The sequence below is a fragment of the Phycodurus eques genome, chromosome 11 (assembly GCF_024500275.1).
Source record: "Phycodurus eques isolate BA_2022a chromosome 11, UOR_Pequ_1.1, whole genome shotgun sequence".
NCBI classification, from domain to species: Eukaryota; Metazoa; Chordata; class Actinopteri; order Syngnathiformes; family Syngnathidae; genus Phycodurus; species Phycodurus eques.
Window position 1 is genome coordinate 14,562,499 of NC_084535.1, and position 26,134 is coordinate 14,588,632.

Sequence of the window (26,134 nt, forward strand, 5' to 3'; positions counted from 1 at the left end):
ATGCAGTATGAGAGGTTAAGAAGTCATCAGTAAAAGAAGCTTATTGAAATTCATCCATCCATTTTCCATACGGCTTATCCTCCACTAGGGTCGAGGTTATGCTGGAGCCTATCGCAGCTGACTGCGGGAGAGATGCGGGGTACACCCTGAATTGATTGCAAGCCAATCGCAGGCTTATTGAAGTACTCGTGCAAAATACCAACAAAATTGTCTGTATCAAAACATCATGCTATAAATTCAAATAGTGCGATATTTTAAGTTTGTAGCAATGTTTTACAATACCTGCACACTCAGAACAGTGAAGTTAGCACCAACTCTAATACAACATAAAGTGTGTCCTGGAAGGCCCAGCAGTATGATAGACCACTTAATGAGGTGTCAATGGTTGGTATGGCAATGACAGAAACACTGTTCTCGTAATTATAAGACAGCGTACCCTCAAAATGATTTCTCTTAGATGAAGCTGTTGTTGCTTTAAGGGATGAGATTTATTCGATGGATACATTTGATTAATATTCTACTCATTTACTTAATAGAGCGAATCGGAAAGAGAGGTATTGGGATGTTTTGTTTTCTCAGCCTGTGTGGAGTTAATCTTGCATTTCCATTGTTTGAACAATTGTTTGTGTTTGCTGTATTGGAAATATTAATTAAAAAAGTTCAACTTAAATAAATTTGGGACTTGGATTTTCAGGACTTGCATTCGTCGTTCATATTTCATTTAGGTTTAGTATTTGCATTACAAAAATAAAGCATTTACAGAAAAGGTTTAGCTGGGAGATTTTGGAACTAAACGAACATGTGGAAAATACATGTATGTCAATTCATTGGCATTAACTAATTTGGGATTACTGAGGGATGCAGACTGCAACTTTTTTCATGTGGTTGTTTTAGTCACTGACATCGTACTTGGCTTCTATACAGGCAGCGTGGGTTATTTTCCCACTCAGTCACAGTGTTAATGTGAGTGTGAATAGTTGTCTGTCGTTGTATGTGCCCAGTGACTGATTGGCGAGTGATCCAGGGTGTGTCTGTCGCCAGAAACCAGATGGGATTTAAGTGGGACTGAAATTCACACAAACTTCTCTGCGGTAATCTATACTGACCTAATCGTAATGTATTATTTGTGCAGTGGCCAGCATCCAGAGACTTCCAGCTGTGTCGGTGATGACTGACATCAATTTCCCCATGAAGGGTCGTAAAGGCATGGTGGACTGGGCTAGGAACTCTGAAGATAAAGTGGTCATCCCAAAAGCCCTCTTTGTCTCCCAAAGTGCAGGTTGGTCTCCTAATATTTCACAGAGCTTGATAATACATTTAGTCATTAACCCTTTTTCAGTAGCTTTCCTATTTTTGAATTCATTGCTTACTGATTTTTCCCCCCTACTGACTACGTAATGAGAGACCTGGAAGCCATGATTAAAGGCGGGAAATTTTTTTAATCAATTTCTGAATGCAATCGAAGGAGTGAAGCCAGTCTGCGTGGTTACGCTTATTTAATCACTGTCGACTCAGCATTTCCTGCTTCCCTATTGAGCATTCGACATTTAGACTATTAGGTTAATTCCTGTTATCTGCCTAAATTGGACTGTATCAAAGATAACAGAATAAGGGCCTACAGAAGAAACTGCACCACGTTCTTTATCCCAGCTGCTCTCGTTGTTTCTGTTTTCCAGGTTCTACCATTTGGGATGAGTAAAAACACTGTAAGAAATACCTGTAAAATAGTCATGAAAAAAATTAATTGTATTCATGAAATTTTACTAACTATACAGTATATCGGAACCCTTAATTGAACGATTGTGCATTGTATTAACGTGGTGAAATTATATTTCTAGACACCCCTTCTCTTGCAATAAATAGCTAATTAACTCCTAAAAAAGACTTTTAAAAAAATAATCTTGGTGCATCACTTGTAACTATACTCCTTTGACTAACTATCTATTGTTACCTCTTGTTTCTCCTTAGACATGGAGGGATCGCCTGTCTTCATTTTGGGAACAGTTCTTTACAAGACCCTTGGACTCATGCTACCTTCACCAAAGTAAGATGTACTATGTATATCACTTGGCTGATGCAAAACAAGTCTTTTTTTTTTTTTTTTAATAATTTTAAAGTCGCATACCAGACGCTTTTTCAATTCAGAGTAGTACAATTTAGATCAACTCTCTGCAATATTCTTGGCTTTTTCGGTCCCTGGAATGTGTCACTTCAGAGAGACCTTGTTCAGTGTTTCAAAAGGGAAGAAAGTGATCATAAAAGGCTATAACAGACAATTTTATGATTTAATGCAAAAGTAATGCACATTAATTAATATGAAACTTTTTTTTTAATAGTTTTTGAAATAGGTTCATGACATCCCCCAACCCAAACTGATTTAGAATCATGGCAAAATATAGCAGCTTTGCAGTAAAACACATTTTGGGGTGTTTAACTTACTCTCTGCTAAATTCTCATGCGAACACTTTATTGCTTTAACTGTTGGCTGTACTCAAAGTCTCGTTGGCTGTATGAGGTGCTTTAAATCACACGAGGACAAGTGTTGCTACTTTGCCTCAGATTAAATCACATTGACAGCTTCTGTTGTATGAAAAATGCAGTTAATTCGGTCTGACGTTCCTAAAAAGAGCAGCAGGGAGTCCCAAATCAAACACCTGGTGTCACTACATCCCTTGGTCCAGCATCCCAAGGACAGAGCAGCCATTGTGATGACCAGACTGTCATTCTTACGTTGAGCAGCTGGCTTCAGTGTGTGTGTATGAGGGTGAGTTTGTCTGTAAGTGAGATGTGACAGAGAACCTTCTCAGCAGGATAAGGCAATCAAAACGAGGTGTCAGACAAAAGGAGGTTCCCTTTTGCTAAATATCAAGCCTGCGAAGATCCAAAAATAAAATGATAACTTTCTTCCTCTAAATGCAGTCATTGAAGTCCACTTGGAGTGGCATGCTGCAGAGTTTAACAGAAAGTCTATTGATATCCATTTTACAGTATGTTCTGAAAAGGGTCTCAAAGTATATGAAAGGCATGACGAAAATATTCTCAGCTCCACTGGGTGGAAGGACAACTTTCCTTTGTGAAGGCAGCTGTTTACTGTCTTGCTTCTGCTCTCCACTAAAATGAGACTATTTAGTCAGCTGTAAAATCACTGATGATGATTTTTAAAACACCACTTCAATTGCACGTCTTAAAAGTACAAGCATCATGTTCATTACTGGCAAAGCTTTGATTTGTACTCCATGTTTTCTGTGTATTTGGAAAATAGAAAAGAACAAAAAGAAAAAAAATAACATTCTGGTGTAGTTTAATGCCGTTCATGAATAAATAACTAGTGATGTGTGCAAAACAGGCGGCACGGTGGGCGACTGGTTAGAGCGTCAGCCTCACAGTTCTGACGACCGGGGTTCAATCCCCAGCCCCGCCTGTGTGGAGTTTGTATGTTCTCCCCGTGCCTGCATGGGTTTTCTCCGGGCACTCCAGTTTCCTCCCACATCCCAAAAACATGCATGGTAGGTTGATTGAAGACTCTAAATTGCCCGTAGGTGTGAATGTGAGTGCGAATGGTTGTTTGTTTGTATGTGCCCTGCGATTGGCTGGCAACCAGTTCAGGGTGTACCCCGCCTCCTGCCCGATGATAGCTGGGATAGGCTCCAGCATGCCCGCGACCCTAGTGAGGAGAAGCGGCTCAGAAAATGGATGGATGGATGGATATACATACACACACACACACACACACACACACACAGTGGGTACGGAAAGTATTCAGACCCCCTTAAATTTCTCACTCTTTGTTATATTACAGCCATTTGCTAAAATCATTTAAGTTCATTTTGTTTCCTCATTAATATACACACAGAACCCATATTGACAGAAAAAAATGGAATTGTTGAAATGTTTGCGGGTTTATTAAAAAGAAAAACTGAAATATCAAACAGCCATAAGTATTCAGACTTTTTGCTCAGTATTTAGTAGAAGCACCCTTTTGAGCTAATACAGCCATGAGTCTTTTTGGGAATGATGCAACACCTGGATTTGGTGATCCTCTGCCATTCCTCCTTGCAGATCCTTTCCACTTCTGTCAGGTTGGATGGTGAACGTTGGTGGACAGCCATTTTCAGGTCTCTCCAGATATGCTCAATTGAGTTTAAGTCAGGCCTCTGGGTTGGCCATTCAAGAACAGTCATGGAGTTGTCCTGAAGCCACTCCTTCGTTATTTTAGCTGTGTGCTTCGGGTCATTGTCTTGTTTGAAGGTGAACCTTCGGCCCAGTCTGAGGTCCTGAGCACCCTGGAGAATGTTTTCGTCCAGGATATCCCTCTGCTTGGCTGCATTCATCTTTCCTTCGATTGCAACCAGTCGTTCTGTCCCCACAGCATGATGCTGCCACCACCATGCTTCACTGTTGGGACTGTATTGGACAGGTTATGAGCAGTGCCTGGTTTTCTCCACACATACCGCTTAGAATTAAGGCCAAAAAGGTCTATCTTGGTCACATCAGACCAGAGAATCTTATTTCTCACCATCTTGGAGTCCTTCAGGGTTTTTTTTTCTTTAGCAAACTCCATGCGGGCTTTCATGTGTCTTGCACTGAGGAGAGGCTTCCGTCGGGCCACTCTGCCATAATGTCCTGACTGGTGGAAGGCTTGCAGTGATGGTTGGTGGTTCTAGAACCTTTTCCCATCTCCCGACTGCATCTCTGGAGCTCAGCCACAGTGATCTTTGGGTTCTTCTTTACCTCTCTCACCAAGGCTCTTCTCCCCTGATTGCTCAGTTTGGCCGGACGGCCAGCTCTAGGAAGGGTTCTGGTCCTAAACGTCTTCCATTTCAGGATTATGGAGGCCACTGTACTCTTAGGAACCTTAACTACAGTAGAAATGATTTTGTAACCTTGGCCAGATCTGTGCCTTGGCACAATTCTGTCTCTAAGCTCTTCAGGCAGTTCCTTTGACCTCATGATTCTCACTTGCTCTGACATGCACTGTGAGCTGTAAGGTCTTATATAGACAGGTGTGTGGCTTTCCTAATCAAGTCCAATCAGTATAATTAAACACAGCTGGACTCCAATGAAGGTGTAGAATCATCTCCAGGATGATCAGAAGAAATGGACAGCACTCGAGTTAAATATCAGTGTCACAGCAAAGGGTCTGAATACGGCTGTGTGATATTTCAGTTTTTCTTTTTTAATAAATCTGCAAAAATTTCAATAATAATTTTTTTTTCTGTCAATATGGGGTAGTGTGTGTACATTAATGAGGGAAAAAAATAACTTAAATGATTTTAGCAAATGGCTGCAATATAACAAAGAGTGAACAATTTAAAGGGGTCTGAATACTTTCTCATTAGGTTCATAGGTGAGCTGGAGGCGACCCCAGAGGCAGGGTACACTTTGGACTGTTGCGGGGCACATGGGAATGAAAAAACACTCTAAGCAACTTAGTGTCTTAGGTTGCAGCTCTATTCTGAACAAATAGTGTGTAAAAGTAAATAAATAAGGGCCAAAAGCTTCTAATTCAGCTTTGGCAAATTTAGGGATGTTAATGAAGCTGTCATCTCCCATCAACAAAGCCAGTTGGTAGTGCTTTCATTGTGCTTTTATCCACTTGTATATTGAAATACATGAGAACATCCTAAAGCTGTCCAAAATGATACATTGTAGTTGTTTTTGATACCGCTCTTGTACTGGACACTTATTAGATTGTGCAGTTCAAGGTCTCCAGTTATTGTTCAACACGTTTGGTGGTAATAGAAAGTGTCGTTGACAGGATTATTCAAACGATAACATTTATTCCTTCTGTCATTTTTCTGTGTGCGTTTCAGGAACCACACTGTTGTGAACTCCAAGGTCATTGCTGTCACTGTCAGGCCAGAGCCCAAGGCCTTCCAGTCCCACCTGGAGATTGAACTGGCTCACCTGGCCAATGTAAGCACAGACTCACACTCTTTTCATATTGTTGCTTTTTGTTTTATTGGTTAGCACTGAGGTATCAATGTGACAAAGTGACCACAGCGCATGTCATCTCCCATGTGCTAACACATTCAGTGATGGTGTCTCATCAGGCTAGATAACTCATTTACAAGCACTGTGAGTCTGGTAATTATAAATGACACCTTTTTTCATTCTCTTGGTAATAAAGTGCTGGTAAGTGTCAGAAAAGTGCATGTTTGTCTAAGAGACCACCAAAACACGGTCTGTAAAGGATCCCTGAATAACATTCTGACAAAATGTGTTGAAGGACAAAAACATATCAGAGGTTAATTACAGTTCTGATGGTGATGATAATGAGGATTAATTGTTGTCATCGTTTACCTTTAATTACTTTTTGTTGGGTAAACATTTTGCCCATTTCTATGTCTTTCAGGGAACACTCAACCCTCACTGTGCAGTGTGGGACAACAATATAATGTGAGTAAAACTGTAGCCCCTCATTCAATTACATGGGAAGCTTTCAGTATTATTCAGTGAAGCAAGCAAGTTTGAGATTTTTTTTTCACTTGGTAAGCAAACATACAAATTTAAGACTGTAAACAATGATCCTGTTAACGCATAGAGCTGAAATGCAACAAGTTACTGCGGTGAAGTCTGAATAATTGTTGTGTTATGCTGTGTAACTTTAGTTCTTGGTTCCTTTGGAGGCTCACATTGTGACTTTTGAAAAAATATCAAACTTAAGTGTAGAGTTAGTGTATATGATTAAGCTCAGAGCAATAGTGGCTGAAATAGTGGTTGAAGAATATTGTTTGAAAATTGCAAATGTTGTGGACATGATAACGAGGAGTCTCCTTGGTCATATTGTATCTGCCAGCATTCAAAATCTTGTTCCTGATACAGGATAGCAATCTGTAAAGGTTAGTAGAAGATTGGTATGATGAAAAAAAAGAGCTAAAGAAATCTTCTTATTTGAGCTTTATACTGAGCCACTATGGCCTTTGTGTGTCAGACGTTTTTGAAAACCTATAAAGTGCATGTATTGTACAGTATAGAACGATGTCAATTGGAGATTCTAAAATCAAGATTTTGAGAGGTGCTGTCAAAAAAATATTTATAAATTAAATTTTTGTTGCTGGATACCACAATTTCCTCAGGGTCAGCTTCATCATGCCTAACATCAGTGAGGTTTCTGTTGGCCTAAAAAAAACATTATTTTATCAGTTTGAAAACGTTTGAAAAATTTGTGACTAGAAGAATGTGCCGATTCAACATTTACTTCATCTACATGACATGAGCCATCTTCTGTCATTCAAAATCAACAGGATACATGTTTTGACATAAAGAAATAGGTTTTAGATCAGAAAATACTACAACACTGACACAAACTATGGATGATGTATTGCGTCTTTGGGGAAAGAAGAGAATAGAATAGCAAAGTATTGGTTATGATGTGCAGTGTTTCTGTTGAGGAGACGCTGCCATGATTACATCAAAACTGATATGAGTCAGTCGTGACTCATGACAGTCACTCCTTCAAACCACAGCTATAGAAGTGGTTACGCAACCCCAGTTTTACATGGAACAACAATAAATCAATATCCAATTAGTTGGAAAAGACACGTCAATAAGGAAATTTGCTCGGGATAAGAAAGGGACCAGATAGTCGCCACCTGAAGCTCCAAGGCATCGGTCACAATGCTACAGAATTATGTAACTGCACACGTCATGAGGATTTTACAACACAGATTTCATCATCCATAGTCTCAAAATGACTCTTTCATTTGTTCACACAATTTACATGTGCATATTTATCATTCTTCATATTGCTGTTTGGTGTGAGTTGATGTCATGATGCTGTGCTGCGCGACAAGTTGTTTTTCACTGTCTGGCTGACATTGCTTTTGCAAATGCTCTTGCAGAATGATGTTAATACGTAGAGCATGTTTTCAACATACTGAAATAGTTCAGTATGCTCGAATGGATCTTCCCGTACTGTACTGGTTGGAACTGTTGCTGCTTGTAGCCATTACACAAAGGAATTCCATGACTCAGTGTGCTGAATGTGAGGCACTACACTGAAACAGTTGCTTGCCCACATTTTACATAATGCAGGCTTACTGGATGACATTGTTGAATGTGCTCGATCCTCTCAGCCCACATTTAGTTTATGTGTGTGTTGTTAACACATGCAAGCCGCCTCTCTTCTTCTTTTGCATCTTTAACAAAGTAGCTACTTGTTTGCACACATTTCATTCTGAATGCATTCTGCAAGAATTAATTTGAGCTACTTTTCCCCCCTCAGTGAAGTCAACCACCAATAGAATGCACACATTGGATGGACAAAACCTCGTAATCAATTAATTTATCCATCGGGTGATAGACTAGACACCTTAGTTTTACCTGAATATTAATTATTTAGCTTACTAATATATTTTGAGAATTCTATGATTCCAATTTTGTAGGGAGGCCCCTTTTCTTTTTCATCATGACTATGCCCCAGTCAATAAAGGCTTGCTTGGATCCTGACCTAAACTACAACAGCTAGTCTAATATTAGTGACCTTTGACCTCATAAATGGTCTTCTAGTTGGATAGAAAAAAAAATCCCAACACTCACAAAATCATATATCTTATCATTTCTTTAAGATTCATTTCCTGTAGGCGTGATAGCAAGCTGTCCTAATACTTTTGTACATACAGTGTAGCTTCAAACGAGGAATAAGTACAGTATAACCATTAACCGTATGTTTTTGCGTAAGAGATGTAAGTGGATTTGCATTCATTAGAAAGGAGAACTCTCCAAAAAGGATTTAGTGTAAAAATATTGTCGTTTGAACACATTTTCTCCTCCGCTTTGCTGTTTGAGGGCAGCACCTCTATTTCAGAACAAGAAAGACACAACTGGGACAAATCTTCATGTGTTTGCATGACTTTCAACAAAGCCAGTGTTTATTACCTACATCCCTTTATGATCCACACAGTCTTTCTCATTGGCAAATGACTCCACACGGTGATTATCGTTGCACACAGTCGGCTGGTCCGATTAAAATATGAGATGCTCTCAGAGGCCCATTGAGGAGGGGGAAATATACCATCTGTCAAACATGTTGTTTGAAACGAAACTTGAGTATGAGGATGTGAGTTTTGTTTATGTTTCTAAGAGTACTGGCTAATTATGAGCCTGAGTCAGACCTTATGGATGCTGCTGAAAACTATCATGCTTTGAGGCAGCTGTCATAACTGACAGTCTGCTTCTTTACTGGATACAAAAAGGCATCCAAAATCTTATGTCAGGACACAAACTGGGATTTGTCACATTTTAAAATCCCAGACTGCTGGATGAACTGTCAAAATAATTTGTTCCTCATCAGTGCTGAAAGAGCTGGAGGATTTTTTTGTGCTTCTTATCTTGACAAAACATGAGCGAAAACTCAAATTGATTGTTAAATGGGACATATTATGGAAAATTTACTTTTTAATCGCTTGTTTGAAATAGTTTGGGTTTCTTGTCTCTCTTGTCCCATCAAGTAGTGTGAAATTACACAACCAATAAAAATTTTGTGAGCTCCCTATTCCCGAAAATGTCATAGAACAAGCCACTGTGAATTTTGGAAAATGTTTAAATAACAATTCAGCTAATTTGGACCATGTCTTAGCAGCTTGGCTGGGTGAAAAGCTGCATTTTTCAAGTGACAGTTGGGCTACATGAAAGCACTAGTATGTCCAAGACAAAAGCTAAGTCGACCTGAAAGTATTTCAACTTCATCAAAGACAGTGTTAGCTTCTGACAAGCAGCAGATTTTTGATTTTTCGGTTTTGTTGTCATCAAGTTAGGGATGAGATATATACTATCTAATATTTTGCTTCTCATCAATCTAACCTTTCAACAACAACAAGAAAGAGACACCTGTCATTGTAATACAGTGCAGTTCTCCACTAGTGCACACTACTAAAATAATACCTTCCAGCCATTTTCTATACCGCTTAGCCTGTTCAGGGTTGCAGGGAACTGGAGCCTGTCCCAGCTGACTTTAACTTTAAAGTCGTCACCTTTAAGAAGGCTTTATTTTGTTGTTTGTTTATTTACTAATTTTTAAAGATTAATCACTTGGTGTCTGGAACACATGTTAATTCCAGAATTTAAAGGGTCCAGACTTCCACTAAACTATGAATGAGACAGTAAAGTGCAGAATGACATTTCAATCCAGCTCCAACCATTTTACCATTCCACTGCCATTTAATGCTTCAAATCTATTAAATCCATGTTAACCACAGTGGAGCAAGCCAAATCATGATCTTCTTGATTTTTAAATTGGGTCTCTTCAAAGATTATCCTCAAAGTGTAGTAAAGGGTTGCACTAATCTGGAATTTGCCACGTCCGGATTAACCGCATCTCACGGCCTGTTTCAACACATTTTTACATGCTGAATAAATATCCCCTCGTTGAGCTGCTGTTTCCTCCTGTTTATGGTAATACATTATGATATAAAAGCAAAGGATTGTTGCAACATGTGTTTTGTTCGTTTTAACGGCAATGCCAAGATTCATGCTATTTCAACCAGAATTTACTCTCTGAGCTACTTATAGAGAAGCATAAAGCATTTGGTGAACATTCACATTGAAGTTTTGAAGCGGAATAAGACAAAGCACGTCCATTTTGATGGTGGTTAATAAAGGATTTAAAAGGTTCATCTAAGATGTTATTAATTTCATTTTTCCGCCTGCAACATTCATGGAAGTAAAATTTGGGTGGAGCATTTCTATAAGATGTACCTCTGGAATATCATCCAGAATCAAGGCTGATCAATAATTCACTGTTTGGAGTGGTGAGAACCATCTGCTGCAGCTTCGTCCTGGCTTCAAGCCAAAACAGGCCACACGTAAACACTGCAAGATGCAACTAAATTTAGACTGAAGATAGAATATGAGCTCCATTATGAAACTCTTCAAATAAACAGTGTTGTGCTGGGCAATTCATCGATTTGTATCCATTAATTTGTGTTCATTTGTCAGGATGATTTTTCAATTTATTTAGTGGCTTCCACTGTTCAGAGCAAGTCCCCGCTGTTGTGCACTGCTGACATTAACACAATGGCTTGACAGACAGAGAGGACCGATAGTTAACAAAGGCAGAGTCAGTGTTGCCAACTTCTTTTCTTTCCTATATTTAGCAACTTTTTCTTCCCTCTAGCAACTATTTTTCAAAAGATAGCAACTAGCAATTTCAAATTCGTGCTAAGACACAGAAGACGAGCAGAATCAGTTCCACATTGTATGACAAGAAAGCAACCCATTTGAACACAATGTACGGAGTTCATAGCGCTGAACATCGCCAGACGTGGTGGCTATTTATACATTGCAAAAGCAGTATCGACAGACAACGTTTGACCTGACGTACAGTATGTGCTTACATTTTTAGTTCACTGGGCATTTTACAGTGATGTACTAAGTAGCCCCAATATTATTTATACCCTGGCCAAATTTAAATTTATGGTGGGTTTTTTTTATAACTTGATAATGGTTATCTGCTGGCCACAAATCACACAAAGGAGTGGAAAATACTAAGTTGTGTTTGTCATATTATAATGAGACATTTCATGAATTATCAATGCCACTGATCTTATCATACAATTTTTAAGGAAATGCAACAATTTTTTAAATTTTTTAAAAGATTCTGGTAACTTCTACTATCATCTCTTCTAGAGAATTCTTGTAAAATTGTATATGCTTGTATTGAGAGAGATTGGTTCTGTCAATATGCGAAGTAACAGGGTAACCTACAAATTTGACCACAGAATGAATAATTTTGGTATTAGTTGTACATGTACCATAAAAGTTGTTCAACAAAACATTTTTCAATAATTACACGAATGGAAAAAATGTGGTACTCACATAAAGAATGAAAAAAACACAATGATATAACTTAACAAAAATAGCTGAATGACATTTAGTTTAGTGTAGTCTACATCCTATTGAAAATCTGTGGAATGAGCTAAAAGATACAGTCTGGAGGAGGCGAGGAACGGGCCAAAATACCTGTCAACAAGCGCACAAGTCTGTTTTGGTTTCATTGCTTCCGAAATTTGTGCAACAAAATGTTAAGGATACCATTATTATTTTGTCAAAGCCAGTTTGATTAGTTGTTTTTAAAAAAATTTTGTTGGACCTAAAACATATAAAAGTAAGTTTTAAGTATTTCAGCGACAGTTGTGTTTTTTTTCCACAAAACTTTTCTCCATGTGTGTAGTTCAAATTCCGCTGTTAATTGCGAGTCTTCCTGTGTGGACTTTGTATGTTCTCCCTGTGCTTGCGTGGGTTTTCTTCGGGTACTCTGGGTTCCTCCCGCATTCCAAAACATGCTTGTGAGGTTAATTAAAGACTAAATTGGTCTTAAGTGTGAATGTGAGTGTGAATTGTTGTTTGTCCATGTTTGTTTAAATGTGCCCTGCAATTGGCTGGCATCCAGTCCAGTGTGTACCCCGCCTCTCGCCCGAAGTCAGCTGGGATACAGGCTCCAGCATATCCACAACCCTAATGAGGATAAGCGGTATAGAAAATGGATGGCTGGATGGATTGATGGATGGATTTGGTTATGGGGGTGGCAGGGTACCAGCCATTTGCAGCAGTGGCATAACCTCAATCTTGTCCGTGGCATTATTTGCATGTCACATCAATGACCGTGTGGGTCAATTAATCCTTGTCAGAACGCCTTGATACTAGCTCGCCAAGTCTGCATGCTTGTACCCGAGACAGTGTCCTACACCAGAGGCATGAGACGTGGAAGGGCCGAGGTACTGTAGGGGAAAGCGGACAGATTCAAGAGGTATTGTTTGACTTCAGTCATATAATGAAATTATTTCACAATTATTTCATGTAGAGTAATCGCATTCATCACATTTTAATTTAAAAAACAAGACATGCAAAACAATGAGTAGAGCTGCTCTAGAAGTTAAACATGTGCAATGGCAGCTAAAAGTTGGTAATACATCTTAAGAGCTTAAGATACTCAACTCTAGTTTTACTTTCCGTGAAAGTTTTGTTTGGGTTCAATTTGCTTCACTATGGATTCTGTGAAAAATGGCTTTTTTAATAGTCTCTCTCTTTTATCGCCAGGTTTCTTTGACATTTCCATATCTGAAATCAGTGGCTGTCAAAGTTTTGACGTCACAGTCATCCAATTGCCGTATTTGCACCACAGACGTGCCCTTGATCAGATTTAGTCCCAGCGAGGGAGAGAAGGCTTTTGTAGCCTTTAGTTTGAGCTTTTAATGGAAAGTGCACTGCAGATAGGAAGAGCACAATGGTATTCTTATTTTGTATTATTTTGATGATATCTGTATCAAAAGATAGAGCGGGAATGAGGGCTGGGAGTGTGCTTATGCTCCAAAAATATTGTACCTTCCTTTCACTAAAACTGGATGAACTGGCAAGAACATAAACACACATTAGGATATATTATAGTGTGTCACCACAAAGGTAACAGGCTAAACAATCAGTCATGGTGGTCTGAGGGTTCAGTGTGTGTTGAATTGTGGCTGCAAGCACTGTCTGCCTTTTAAACTTTCATTATCAGCCAGTTCCAATGGATTTTGAAACATGCAAATTTATATATAATATTTTTTTGCGGTTAGAGCATCAGCCTCACAGTTCGGAGGACCAGGGTTCAATCCCCGGCCCTGCCTGTGTGGAGTTTGCATGTTCTCCCCGTGCCTGCGTGGGTTTTTTCCGGGCACTCCGGTTTCCTCCCACATCCCAAAAACATGCATTAATCGGAGACTCTAAATTGCCCGTCGGTGCGAATGGGTTTTTGTTTGTATGTGCCCTGCGATTGGCCGGCAACCAGTTCAGGGTGTACCCCGCCTCCTGCCCGATGATAGCTGGGATAGGCTCCAGCACGCCCGCAACCCTAGTGAGGAGAAGCGGCTCAGAAAATGGATGAATGAGTGGATATTTTTTGCTCAGTTGTGCCCATAGGCTGACATAAATTGCCTGTCATCAGGACATCCAGGACAAATGGATGATGATGGTCCTTAACATCTTTGTTTGCCTAATTTTCAATAAACATGCAAATAATTCAAAGAGGAATGTGCATAGCAAGGCCCTAATTCTGAAAGGAAATACTACAAATGAGTTGCATATGCAGACAACAGCATACTAGTTAGGGAACTATTTAGGGAGGGGAATCTAAGGCCCATGAGTCATATTAGGCCTCTGAGAAAATGTTGTCTGCAATACTAAAAACAAATTAAACCTCAGAGGAACAGTTTTGAAAAGCCCTGAAATATTTAACCTATAAATGTTCCTAATAACGCCCGGCGGTAGCTGGGATAGGCTGCAGCAGCCCGCGACCTTAGTGAGGATAAGCAGTAAACGAAAATGGATGGATGTTCCTAATAAATAATAATGAGCATTTGCTTCATCTTGCATCATATTTTTTCCCCATAAATTTAGTATAGTGGACTCGTCTTAAATGACTCCTGATTTAAAAAAAAAAAAAAAAAAAAAGAAAAGAAAGAAAAAAAGTTCCCCACCCCTGATTTAACCATTAAATGCAATTGGCAATGACCTTTAGGATAAGAATCATCGTGTTTGGAGATGCTTGCTCTAAACTGACAACGGACTATGCTTAAAGGTCGACATGTCTTTCTGTCACATTGTAGTCATGTGTCTTATACTGTACATTGATGTCTAAAAATGTTCAATTGGAGCATGATCCAATTCTGTCCCAAATTTTACATCTGGATGTTTTAACACAAGGTAATCACCAGCACCTCAGGGTCAACAAGGTATATAAGAATGTCTTCACATCAAGAGTGACACTTAATAGTCTCAAACCAGCGTGCACTGCTAAGGTCAGAAAGTATAACATGTGAAAAATATGAATCCTCAGCAAGGCGCCTTCTCCTGCTCCTGCACAAACTTCTGCAAAGTTGGAAAAATGATCATGTGGAGTTCTCACCAGGGAAGTAGTGACTTCATTTCAAGCAACAGGAAGTCATCAATCACTACCTGTGGCTGTTTGAAGAGTGAGAAACATTTCATCACATCCCCACATGGAATTTCCTCAAACAATAAAAAAGTCACTTCAACTAATACAGAAAACGTTTACTGATTTCCAGACAGGGCTATGTTTGGGTTTCATTATTGATGGCTGTGTGCAACCCAATCTCCCCTGCAGCCACACAATTGTGTTTCACCTTGCTTGGATCAAACAGCTTTTGGGTGGTAAAAATACCGTATAGAATTCAGCTGCACAGACTCACACAATTATCTAAAGAGGGGCTTTTAAAAACACCAAAATTGACCTGTGCCAGTGGTTGTGGCCACTGCTTGTGGAGGGTGTGGCGGGGTATTTTGTTGAGCTAAAGATCATCCAGTCGTGTTTTTAGTCGTTGTTAAAGCTCTGCAGACCTCTTGGGAAAAACTGAAGGTTAATTGACAGATAGATATGATCTGTCTGTGTGTGTGTGTGTGTGTGTGTGTGTGTGTGTGTGTGTGTGTGTGTGTGTGAGAGAGACGAGAGAGAGAGAGAGAGAGAGAGAGAGAGAGAGAGAGAGATTGAGTGTCGCAAATTTTCATGGTATAAAATATGCCAATTTCCAGAGCTTCTATTTGAGAGACCATGGGGCCACACTGTTGCCGTAGTGAGGAGCTTGACTGACAGCCAGCCCACCAATCATCACAGTGGCCTTCCTGGCACCCACTTACAATGAATTATATTATGTTTATGCAGAGATCCTTGAACCAGAGCGAGACTTACATGTTGTATATCACAAGTGGATCCACACTTTAGCTGTCCGCTCAGCTTAATTAATTATTATCTTGTCCGTCTCAGTCAGATGAGTCCTCCTTAAAAATGATTTGAATCTGTCCAATGTGTCAGCTGAACTGCAAGAGATAAGAAAAAATGTGTAGCACTTGTTAATTCAAGCTCGGGAATAGTGAGACGAGATGATAAGGGAACCCAAAGTAGATTTGATTTTATTGATGTGCTAGTGTGAGCAGATCATGCTGGAGCTGCTTAGCCCTTTTCGGAAATTCAGACTACAGGCTCCACTGTCCCTTCCTGGAATAATAAACATTGCTGCTACATTGATCAAATGACACAGCAGAGGTTTCTTGGTGCAATAATGCACACTCACCAGCCATAACATTCGGTAAACCTGCAGGATTGATTTGTTTTTATACAAGAGCAGTATCAAATAATATGCCTTTACAAGGATAGCAATGCTGAAGTTTTAGTTTACACTGTCAGGGAGGTATTATTCACTTTTGTCAAGATTGCACCATTTACTTTTTTACTCGATAGTAAATAATGCATGAATCTCAATGACAACATTCAGCAATGTACAGGAAGCGGTTCGCGATAAATCCTCGCCTGATTCGATTTAGGATTGTGCAGCATTGGCGGAGGTCTGTGCTCTGGTGGTTGTTGTTTGTGCACTGCATCATGAGGTTCAAAATATAAGAAACACAAGGTCAGAATGATGCAATGTGGTTTTTACACCATTGCAAACTAATAAACTATTTAATTGATTCTGTTTGTGACAATGGCCAAGGAAAGGTTATACTTTTATTTTGAATGGTTACATTTTGTTTGAGATTGCTCTTCTTTAACTCCTCGGCTGTTGGCAAATACTTTCTCATACATGTGCACTACCACCACCCATAGGAACAGAGAAAATGATCAATGAAAATTTACTGTTGACTGTTTCATTTCAAACCAGTCTTGATATATATATTTTTACTTGCAGAACAAGTTCACAGTTTCCACTTGTTTTAACCCCATTTCTTTTAGTATTAAACTACCATTAAAGCTGTGATTTGTCGTTATTGTTGTAGCCTTGGTTGAGATATTTTGTTTTCTATGAGTTCTCGTTAGTTTTGTAAAGACACACTTTTTGAACAATTCAAAAATCAACCAGTGCTACTTTAGGAACAAGTTAACAATTTGGGCTAGTTTTTGCTCCTTACACTACTAACCTTAAAGCGAGGTGTGAGGAAGTTTACCATACTATCTGTACTTATTGTTTCGGCCTTGGCAGAGGTATTTTTGTAAAGACTCACTTTTTTGACAGACTTTTATTGGATCAGGTTAGAGCACATGTGCCTCTTGAAATATTGTATTGCTCTTAGTAGTGTTGCATGTTTTGTCAGGAATTTTTCTTTTTTTTTTGACTTTGTGAGACAACAGGTTATGCTCAGTTCTTGCATAGGAAATCCACAGTCAAACTTTTTTTTTTTTTTTTTTTTTAGGAATAAGGTTGTTGTTTCAATTACCGCATGAAGAATATAAACACAAGCGGGATAATTAGCAACTAAAAAGACAAATAAATATAAGAGGGGCTCCTTTCCATTGCCAGTCTCTACTCGGGTGTGAAGTGGAGACCGGCAGCAACCATTCGCGCCGCTAGGGCGGGGTGGTCTCACATCTCGGGGTTCTAATTTACCTCGCCTCTTACGAGGGGACGACCACCTTTTTAAATCGTACGATGATTCTGAGGATTTATCCCGAAGCGTTATTATTCCCGGATTGCAATTGGACCTCCGGCCGAGTCAGCACCAGTCGCGACAGCGCGCCGGCAGTGCTCTCGTCGGGCCAGCCTCCCCCCTTCTCGGACGCCGGCTACGAGCCGCGTAGCATCAGTCTGATTCCAGCGTCAAAAATCCTTGCTAGGAAGCGTCCAAAGGCTGCTAATTCAAGCAGTGCAGGGGGAGGAAAAGAACGGAATAACAGGTGCGAAAGGAGGATGAAAGCGGATGGAATAAATAAGGGGGGAAAGGAAGAGTAGGAAGAGATGCAGGTAAATATGAGCGCTGGTTTTTAAGCAGCATTGATAACGGCGTGCTATGTTAATGTTTGAATCAGAACCAGGGCGCTTGGACAGCTCCCCACCCAACCCCCTCCTCCTTCTTCCGAGGCTTTCCTCCTCCGAACCTTCTCTCGACGCCATACAGCTGCATGCTCCGGGAGCTGCGGCGCTTTTCCTTTTCATTTCTTTATTTCATGATTCGCTGTTTTCCGTTCCAGGCGTATGAATAATTGAATGAATCCCCCCCCAAAAAGAAGAGGAATACGGTGACTTAGAAGGCTACATGTGGAGCGAGCGTGTTTGAAAATCGCCTTGTTGTTGTTGCAGGAACGATTCTTGGGGAGCCTGGTCCACAAAGGCGTGCAGAACTGTGCTGACAGATGCCTCGCATACAAAATGCTTATGTGATCGTGTGTCTACCTTCGCCATTTTGGCTCAGCAACCCAGAGAAATGGTAAGTGAGCTGTTCTTATTCATTATTGTCTTTTTTTTTTTTTTTTAGGGTGGGATAAGAAACGGTGCGCTAATCCAGTTAATTTGACGCTGAGGGTGAAGTTAATGTATCTATGTGTGTGTGTGGTGGTCGCGGTGGGGGTCTTTTCTGGTGCATACACAGTAACTCTCTTTGCATGTCATGTAATACACGTTTCTCTAGAAAGAAAGCTAAAAGTTGCTATATTTTTCTTATATCCCATCTCATGTCTTTAAAGATAATGTGTGGGGATACATTGGAGAAAATCCCAGTTCGTGTTACTGGAGTGCTTACAATACAATACAGCATGGCCTGCGTTGCTTTACAACACAAGGTCCAGAAAGAGCACATCACTGCTAGGCCTCAATCACACCACTATAAAGTAGCATGATTGGGTCATTAAAAAAACAAACAAAACAAAAAACAAACATAAAATTGGTCTGCGATGGTAAGTTTTACCTGTTAATGTTGATACATATGATACCTGTGTGGTATAAGAAGTCACACTGCAGACACACTACCCAGTCTACTATATTTATCTTTATTGTGGCTTTTGCAGTGGAGACAGAAACAGACACACCCAACATATTGCCATCGTTTAGTATTTATTTAGTATTCACACGTCTTCTGTTACCTTGACACGCCTAACAACACATTACACACTCTGGAGCTCCCCTCGTGGAAAGGGTGAATCCAATGACCACTACAATTGACTGTTTTAAGCTATCTTGTCCACATTAGATAGATAGATAGATAGATAGATAGATAGATAGATAGATAGATAGATAGATAGATCAATGGGTTTGCATTGGCACAGTTATGTACAATCATAATAATAAGCATCTTCTCCAATACAGGCAAAGCAATGTAAACAAACATTATGCACCTCCAATGCTGTGAATTATTTTGTGACCGGTCCCCTCTGTCTGCATCAGTAAAGACTTACTGTCCTGCATGCACCACGTTCGAGCTCTCACTCTGTCTCCTCCACAGACCATGCAATACTCAGGGGTCCCATCTGTGACGCTGATAGTTGGCTGTGGTCTGTCGTGCCTCGCCTTGATCACATTGGCGTTGATCTATGCCGTGCTATGGAGGTAATGACCGACGGCGAAATGTTTATTATGTGTGTCTTCTATTAAAAGATGCAGCCACATTTTTATGTCCGCTGTTTCCTTAGATACATCCGCTCTGAACGGTCCATCATCCTGCTCAACTTCTGCTTATCTATCATCTGCTCCAATATATTGATCCTTGTGGGACAAACGCAGACACACAACGTGGTAAGTGTCATTTGTTGCTTTACTAGCCTTCAAAAGACACACGGAGGCCCGATGATTGCTCAAACAAACAAAATGAAAAAAGGTTTGGGTTTGTACTGGCGATGCAAAGCTTGGGTTTGGTATCATAACATGTCACTGTAAGGAAATACAGCCTTGTAACCTTTAAGCCTATTAGAAATGCTTTGAATTATTGGGAAGTACTTGTAGATATGGACATTGTAGTCAATCGATCTTAAAGAATTATCTCCATTTCATGGAATTAGTCGTGGCTTGATACAGTTGATTACCAAGTCTTTAACAATTGAGGCAATATGGAGTGCACTGTTGCTCTTTTTAATTGCAACAATTAATTGGATGTTTCCCCTATCGTCAACCACCAATCAAGAAATTGTAGTCAAAAGTCCATCCACATTGGGAATACAATTTATGTTGAAATTGTGTGCTCCTGTCTTTTCGCCTCCCTCAACTTACGCATGTATGAAAGGCTTGAAAGTTGTTCAGACTTAGGTTTGACTTTTTAAAAGGTGTAAGACTGAATTTCAGGGAGAGAAATAACCCTGCTTGTATCTGTTTTATGGTGCCTTTTGTATGCCAGCTGTTCACTGTGTTACTGAGTGCAAACAAGCAAGAATGTAACAGCTTTACAATAGCCCCTTTCAAACAAATTGTTCATTTTCTTTTTGGGTATCATGCTAAGAAGGCTTTTGTGTATAATCTAAATGGAAAATAAAGTATTTCTTGCAGTTCAAGGATGAGCATTCAACTTTGCTCAGATGGTTTTTAATCAAGAGTTATATTGTCCCCTGCCAGGCTGACAAACCAAATGTGGCTCATCTAGACAAGGGTGGCATTTGTCACAAGAAAAAAAAAGAAGAGAAAAAGTTACAAAAGGACGGATGACTTTGAAATGATGATTTGAAATGATTTTGGGGGCGGGGGGTTTAAATGAGCAGCTCTGCAATAGTTTGTCAGTGAGCTTTTTAGCACATGATTTACACACACAAGGGAACATGGGGCGCCACTCAATCAAAGATTAATGAAGCAGTTGAGAGAAGATCTTCAACAATCTTAAAAGTTGGGTTCTTGTTCTTTGGTGAATTGAGTGAGATGCTTCAGACACATGATTTTTGTTCTTTTTTTGTTGTTGTTCATGAAGGGCTGAAGTTGACGTATAAGTCGGCATGACTCAAAAGGACAATGGCACCTCATAAATATGCATTAGCTCTCCAGCTTTGGTTAGTGGCCTGTAAAACAAAAAAATGTTTGGCAAAGAGTTGTTGTGATTTACTAGCTGCCCACACAGATGCCCTCCTCAGTCATTTGGCAGCACTACACACTGACACATTGTCAGATTACACAGACATGTTATTGAAGTTATACTTTTACGCAGCACACTGATTTCCACCTTGATCCACCATCTTGCTCATCCTCATTAGTGCAAATTGTTTGTTTTTGGGGGTGCTCATCAAACTGCATTGTGACTTCAGGTTACTTAACCTTTATATGAAGGTACAACTAAACAGGAAGCAGATGGCCTTGCTGGCAGTTTGTACAAGACACTGCTCATAAATCAGTGCTCCCACCTTTATTTATTTAATTATTTTCAGCAAAAACTGAATTATAGATTATGAATGATTGCAGGAAAGAGGAATTTGCGTAAAATGTGGTTTGCTATCACTCACCTATGTCTGAATCCTTGAAGAAAGGTCAGAGTGTTGATAATCAGCATTGCATAAAGAACATTTTCCCCTGATTCATTTGTCAAAATCTGAATCCACACATGGTGAAATCAATCTGGCTGGTCCACATTTATCTGGTGCAGACTAGCAGCCAAGATGATGAATGCACAGACTTGAGCCATGAGAGGATTTTAAAGCTGAGTTGATTTGAAGCCTTGTCTGATTGAATCAAGCCATCTTGAGGTCTTGATTACAAGGACCACCACTTACCAAATAATACGCACTCTGAGTCCCCCTAATTAGATATATGCATCAAAAATCTTCAGTGGGTTTAACAAAATCCACGAGCATATTGAAAGTGTAACTCTCAACAAACAAACATGGCTGTCTCTAAGAGACCTTCATATAAACACCTCTCCCCAAAGTATTTATGGTGACCCATTTTTATTGAAGTGCCAGTAAGCTTATGTTAAAGCGACATTATGGTCTAATTTGACCTCACCCGATTGCAAGATGACTTTTAATAAGGCAATCCTGAGTTCTGTCATTGTCCTGGTAAACCTTCATCACTATACCTCTTATTAAGAAGTTTATGGTATTCAGCAGACATTTTCAAGTTGTTTTTTGTTCATTTCATGTTGACTTAAACACTATAGGAGAACGTAAACACAATAAAACTGTTGCTTTAACGATGAATGCAATTATCAGTGTGACGTAATTTGCCTCCTGTGTCTAATATGACATAATGTATGGTTCATCAGCATAATCAATTACATACTGTACCATTAAAAGGTCCTGAAATCAATTATATTTTAAGATTAAATTATTTCAAAAGATAAAATATTGAAAACTATGCTTCATGTTTTAAGACGTAATTGCACGATAAGCCTTAATGTGCTCCCAAGAACCAAAAAGTGACCCACCTATAATTGGCAAGATGGATTCTTCTTGTCGGTCTCCTTCCCTGCTGATAAATAAAAAGTATGAAAGGAAATTATTGTATTCTTCCTTGGGTTTCAGTCTCTCACTCATGTTGTAATAATGTTTGAGAAATAGTCCACGTTTGATCAGACCTCGACTCGTGTTAGAATGGTAGGCCAGTGAAAACATAGCCCCGGTGGAGGTTTAATTGCTGTGCTGCATGACACTGCCTCACTTGTTGTTGCTCTAACTCTTGAAAGAAGTGCATATAATTGGCTCCATTGTTTGCGGCTTCGGAGTTGCTCGTCGCCTAATAGAAATCATCTCTGAGCTGTGGAGGTGTCCTCTTGGGAGCAGCAGAGTCAGTGAGTCACCTTTGCCTGCCTGAGCTTTGCCTTTATCCTCTCTGTGTTCATCTTGCTTTGTGGAAAGAAGACAAATCAAGACACAGACACTGTTGGGATTCAGAGAAATTAGAATCTTGGAGTTTGGGATGCTTCTGTCAAATTGTCAAACTATAATGGTTCAGAATGCTTAAAGCAATACGCATGTGGAAGTCAAAGAACTCCCCTGTGTTTCAAACTGTTTTTTCACTACTTTTAGTTAGTCATTTTATACCATTGATACAGGCTTAAAATCCAGATGTATGAGAGGATTAGAAACAATCACTTATTGCTCATGTCACTGTGAAGCATTATTAGATGGTATCTTGTTAAAGGCCTGAATCTCTAATTATTAATTGATTGATTGAACGTAGAAACATGTAGAAACAAGACATTATCATGGAAAGTAAAAGAAATAAATGTTTTAAAAGAAAAGAAGAAGATCGATAGAGTCATTCAGCCTTTTTTCTTTGTTTAGACATGTACAGTATCTCATGTTAATAGTGGGATTTTCATATAATATAACCCACAGAAAATAAAAAGAGACAAGCCCTACTTAAACCTGTGTGCAGATAATCATGTGGTTGAGCGTAACGTATAAACCTTTACATATGTACAAATACACTTACACATGTAAAGGAGCATATGTGCATTACACACACATACATACACACTACACTTTTATACATATTTACACATATACAATCATACACATAGCTATATAATTTTGGTTTACTTAATCTAACACATCCAAATGTTCGGACATTTCTGCAGTTTCACCTATTTATGCCTGATTTATATAATTTTCTAGTACTTTGTTTTTAAACCTCTTTTTGAACTTGGCAATTATACAACAAAAATTATCATGTCCAAAATGTGCCATTGTCTTTAATGTCGCTCGAAAGTATTTGAACCCAACTTTGGTGTATACAAGTTGCAGATGACACTGTAAGTAAATGCTTTTTGATATAATAATGATTCTCTTGTTTGTAGTAAAAGCCTGAACAGTTGCTAACAAGCCTGCAGTTCGCAATGGGTTCTCTTTTAATCTGCAAGAATAGTAAATAATGAAACAATTCACAGTGAGTGGCAAATAAAACTGCTTCGTCCTCTGAGGGATTTAGCATGAAACGCTAAGTCAACATGAGTTAAATCCAATTAGAGTCAATTTCTAATGCTTCAAGAGTATTATTTGCTTCAGTATATGTATTACTGAAATCCTCTTTTGTACACTCACACTGAATGTAACCGATACCAAATACTATAATATACAATGGCCTTTGATATTGTGTTGGAACCATTACTATTTAATTTACAAATGTATAAATACAGTATAATTGAGACTTTTGTTCTATTGTCTAATTAATTCTTCAAATGTACTGTCTGTCCTGGCCTTAAGATGCTACTATTGAACCAGCCTCAACTGCTCCTCATCTGGGTTTTCTTATCAGCTCTACGATGTTTTAATGCGGTCCCTTCCTCACTTTCTTTGTTTCCATGGATACCAACACAGTGCGCTCCCGACATTTGCTTTTCTAAAGGCCAGTGTGAAGCTCCCGGTTTCAACCTCGCTTGTTTTGTATGACTGGCTACAGTCGTCCAGCGCTTTCATAATGCGCATAATGATGAGTTTTCATCTGCATGCACTGATGATGTTGAATGGTATAGGCACTTCAGTAAATCAAGTATAATGCAGATGACCTGTTTTCAGGAAACAAGGTAGAGCTGTTTATTCAGCACATGAGTAGCTGACAGTGTACACTGAAAAAGCAAAAAAACACCCATTTAAAAAAATAAATAAATAAATACAAACGGTATTATATTTTGGGGCAAATGCTTTCAATTGCTGTTATACTCAAAACAGTAATAAATCAGGTAATACCAATATCATGCCTCACAATGTGTTAACATATCAGTTATGAACTGCACATTTGCCTTATGAGTGTAAAACTACTGTTCAATGCACTTTGCACTTTCAAAGTGTAATTTAATCTTCAATATCTGGCACACTTTGTCCTTGCATTCTAAGATCAATTAAAAGATGCTATATTAATCAAAGTTATTATTATTTGCAATGTTAAGGGTTTGTATTAGAGGAATACTAGTATCAAATGTAGAAGGGACTTTTCAAGCAAGAATTGTCATACACAGATTATTGACGCTTTTGGTACACCTGTATTCAATATTATGTTTTTCTACTACAAGAACTCACAGTTTTAATTTACTGCATGGGCAAGTGGAAGTGTGTCTTGGGAATTCTGTATACCTTAATCGGGTGAACTAGTTGAGCATGATTGTGTTGGTAATAGTTATGGGTCATTTGAGCGGCTGTGGCTCAGTTGCTAGAGCGGGTCATCCAGAGACCGAAGGGTAGCTGGTTCTAATCCCAGCTCCGACTGTCCGCATGTCGAAGTCTCCTCGGGCAAGACACTGTACCCTAATTTGCTGCCAGTGGGCCTGGCAGCACCTTGCATGGCAGCAGCTGCCCAATAGTGTATGAATGTGTGTGTGTGAATTGGTGAATGTGAGCCTTCGTAAAGCACTTTGGGCACTGTGATGGTGTAGATAAAGCGCTATATAAGTGCAGTCCCTTTACCACTACATTAAGTACACCTGCACCACATATTAAACCCCTGTACAGTACAAGGTCATTGACATCTCCGTCTGTCCCCTCTCAAAAGAAACCCTGGACAAGAGCTGTATCAAAACTTGTTTCAATGCTTTGACACTATCAAATACAGTAGTGTCTCGACTTATTATTTCATATCATCTTTCCATATTGAAATGAATGGAAATGCCATTATCCATTAGAACCCCCCCCCCCCCCCCCCCCCCCCGGGTATCTCTAAATTGGGGTACCGCTGTATTATATTCATAATTGTTTTTATATTGTACTGCATCATACTGAGCAGTTTTCAAGAATTTGGTTACTCTGACAGTACAATGCAATACGTGATGTGTCAGTCACTGCACATTATCTTTGTAAAGGCAGAATCTTGATACAGCGCTTATATAAAATCTCAATAGACTGTGCAGCTACATGTACAGTCATGTTTCAGCCTGTGAGTTCATATGCTATTAACCCAAACCATGTCATAGTTTTACCTTCCTTAGTTTACTCACATTTCCCTTGCATCTATATATGGGAGAACCCACTCCACCTTAAAGCTTCTCTTGTCATTTTTCAGTCCACATTTATGTGCTTAATGTCTCCTGTGGGTTTAAGCAAATACCTACCCACTTGTCAGGTATGAGGTAATATGGGATTATTCTCTCGTTTGAACCCCATGAGCACAACACGGGATGGATTTAGTGTGGTTCTCTCAATGGAGATTTACAGGGGAAGTCACTGTGTGGGTGTCCTGGGATGGGATGATTACGCTTCAGTCTTTACCTCACACTATACTGACACTACTTATTAAAAAACAGTGCAAATTATCCTCACTCAGTGTCAGTGGCCTTAACAAGACTCTTAAGGATACCTCTTTATTTCTAATCCTCTCCGAAACAATCTCCCTCTGGCGATGTCTCTTCGTGGAAAAAAGATGGACGAGCTAATGAAGCTGCAAAGAGCCGTTCCATTATTGAACTCGAATACTATCGCCTGCCTCCAGTGCAGCCTTTTATGTCATTTAAGAAGTGTTTTGGTGTCTTTGCT

General features: G+C 39.4%; 1 protein-coding gene across 8 annotated transcripts in view; it reads left to right on the plus strand.

The window, feature by feature from the left end:
* adgrb3 (adhesion G protein-coupled receptor B3) overlaps nt 1-26,134 on the plus strand; it is a 141,670-nt gene that overhangs the window by 95,033 nt on the left and 20,503 nt on the right. For all 8 annotated transcript variants that reach the window (XM_061690007.1, XM_061690009.1, XM_061690012.1 and 5 more), the window contains 7 exons: nt 1,133-1,279; nt 1,969-2,044; nt 5,814-5,916; nt 6,356-6,399; nt 18,066-18,192; nt 19,204-19,307; nt 19,391-19,493. In XM_061690007.1, coding sequence (XP_061545991.1) covers nt 1,133-1,279; nt 1,969-2,044; nt 5,814-5,916; nt 6,356-6,399; nt 18,066-18,192; nt 19,204-19,307; nt 19,391-19,493 — 704 coding nt within the window. The remainder of the gene's footprint in view (nt 1-1,132; nt 1,280-1,968; nt 2,045-5,813; nt 5,917-6,355; nt 6,400-18,065; nt 18,193-19,203; nt 19,308-19,390; nt 19,494-26,134) is intronic.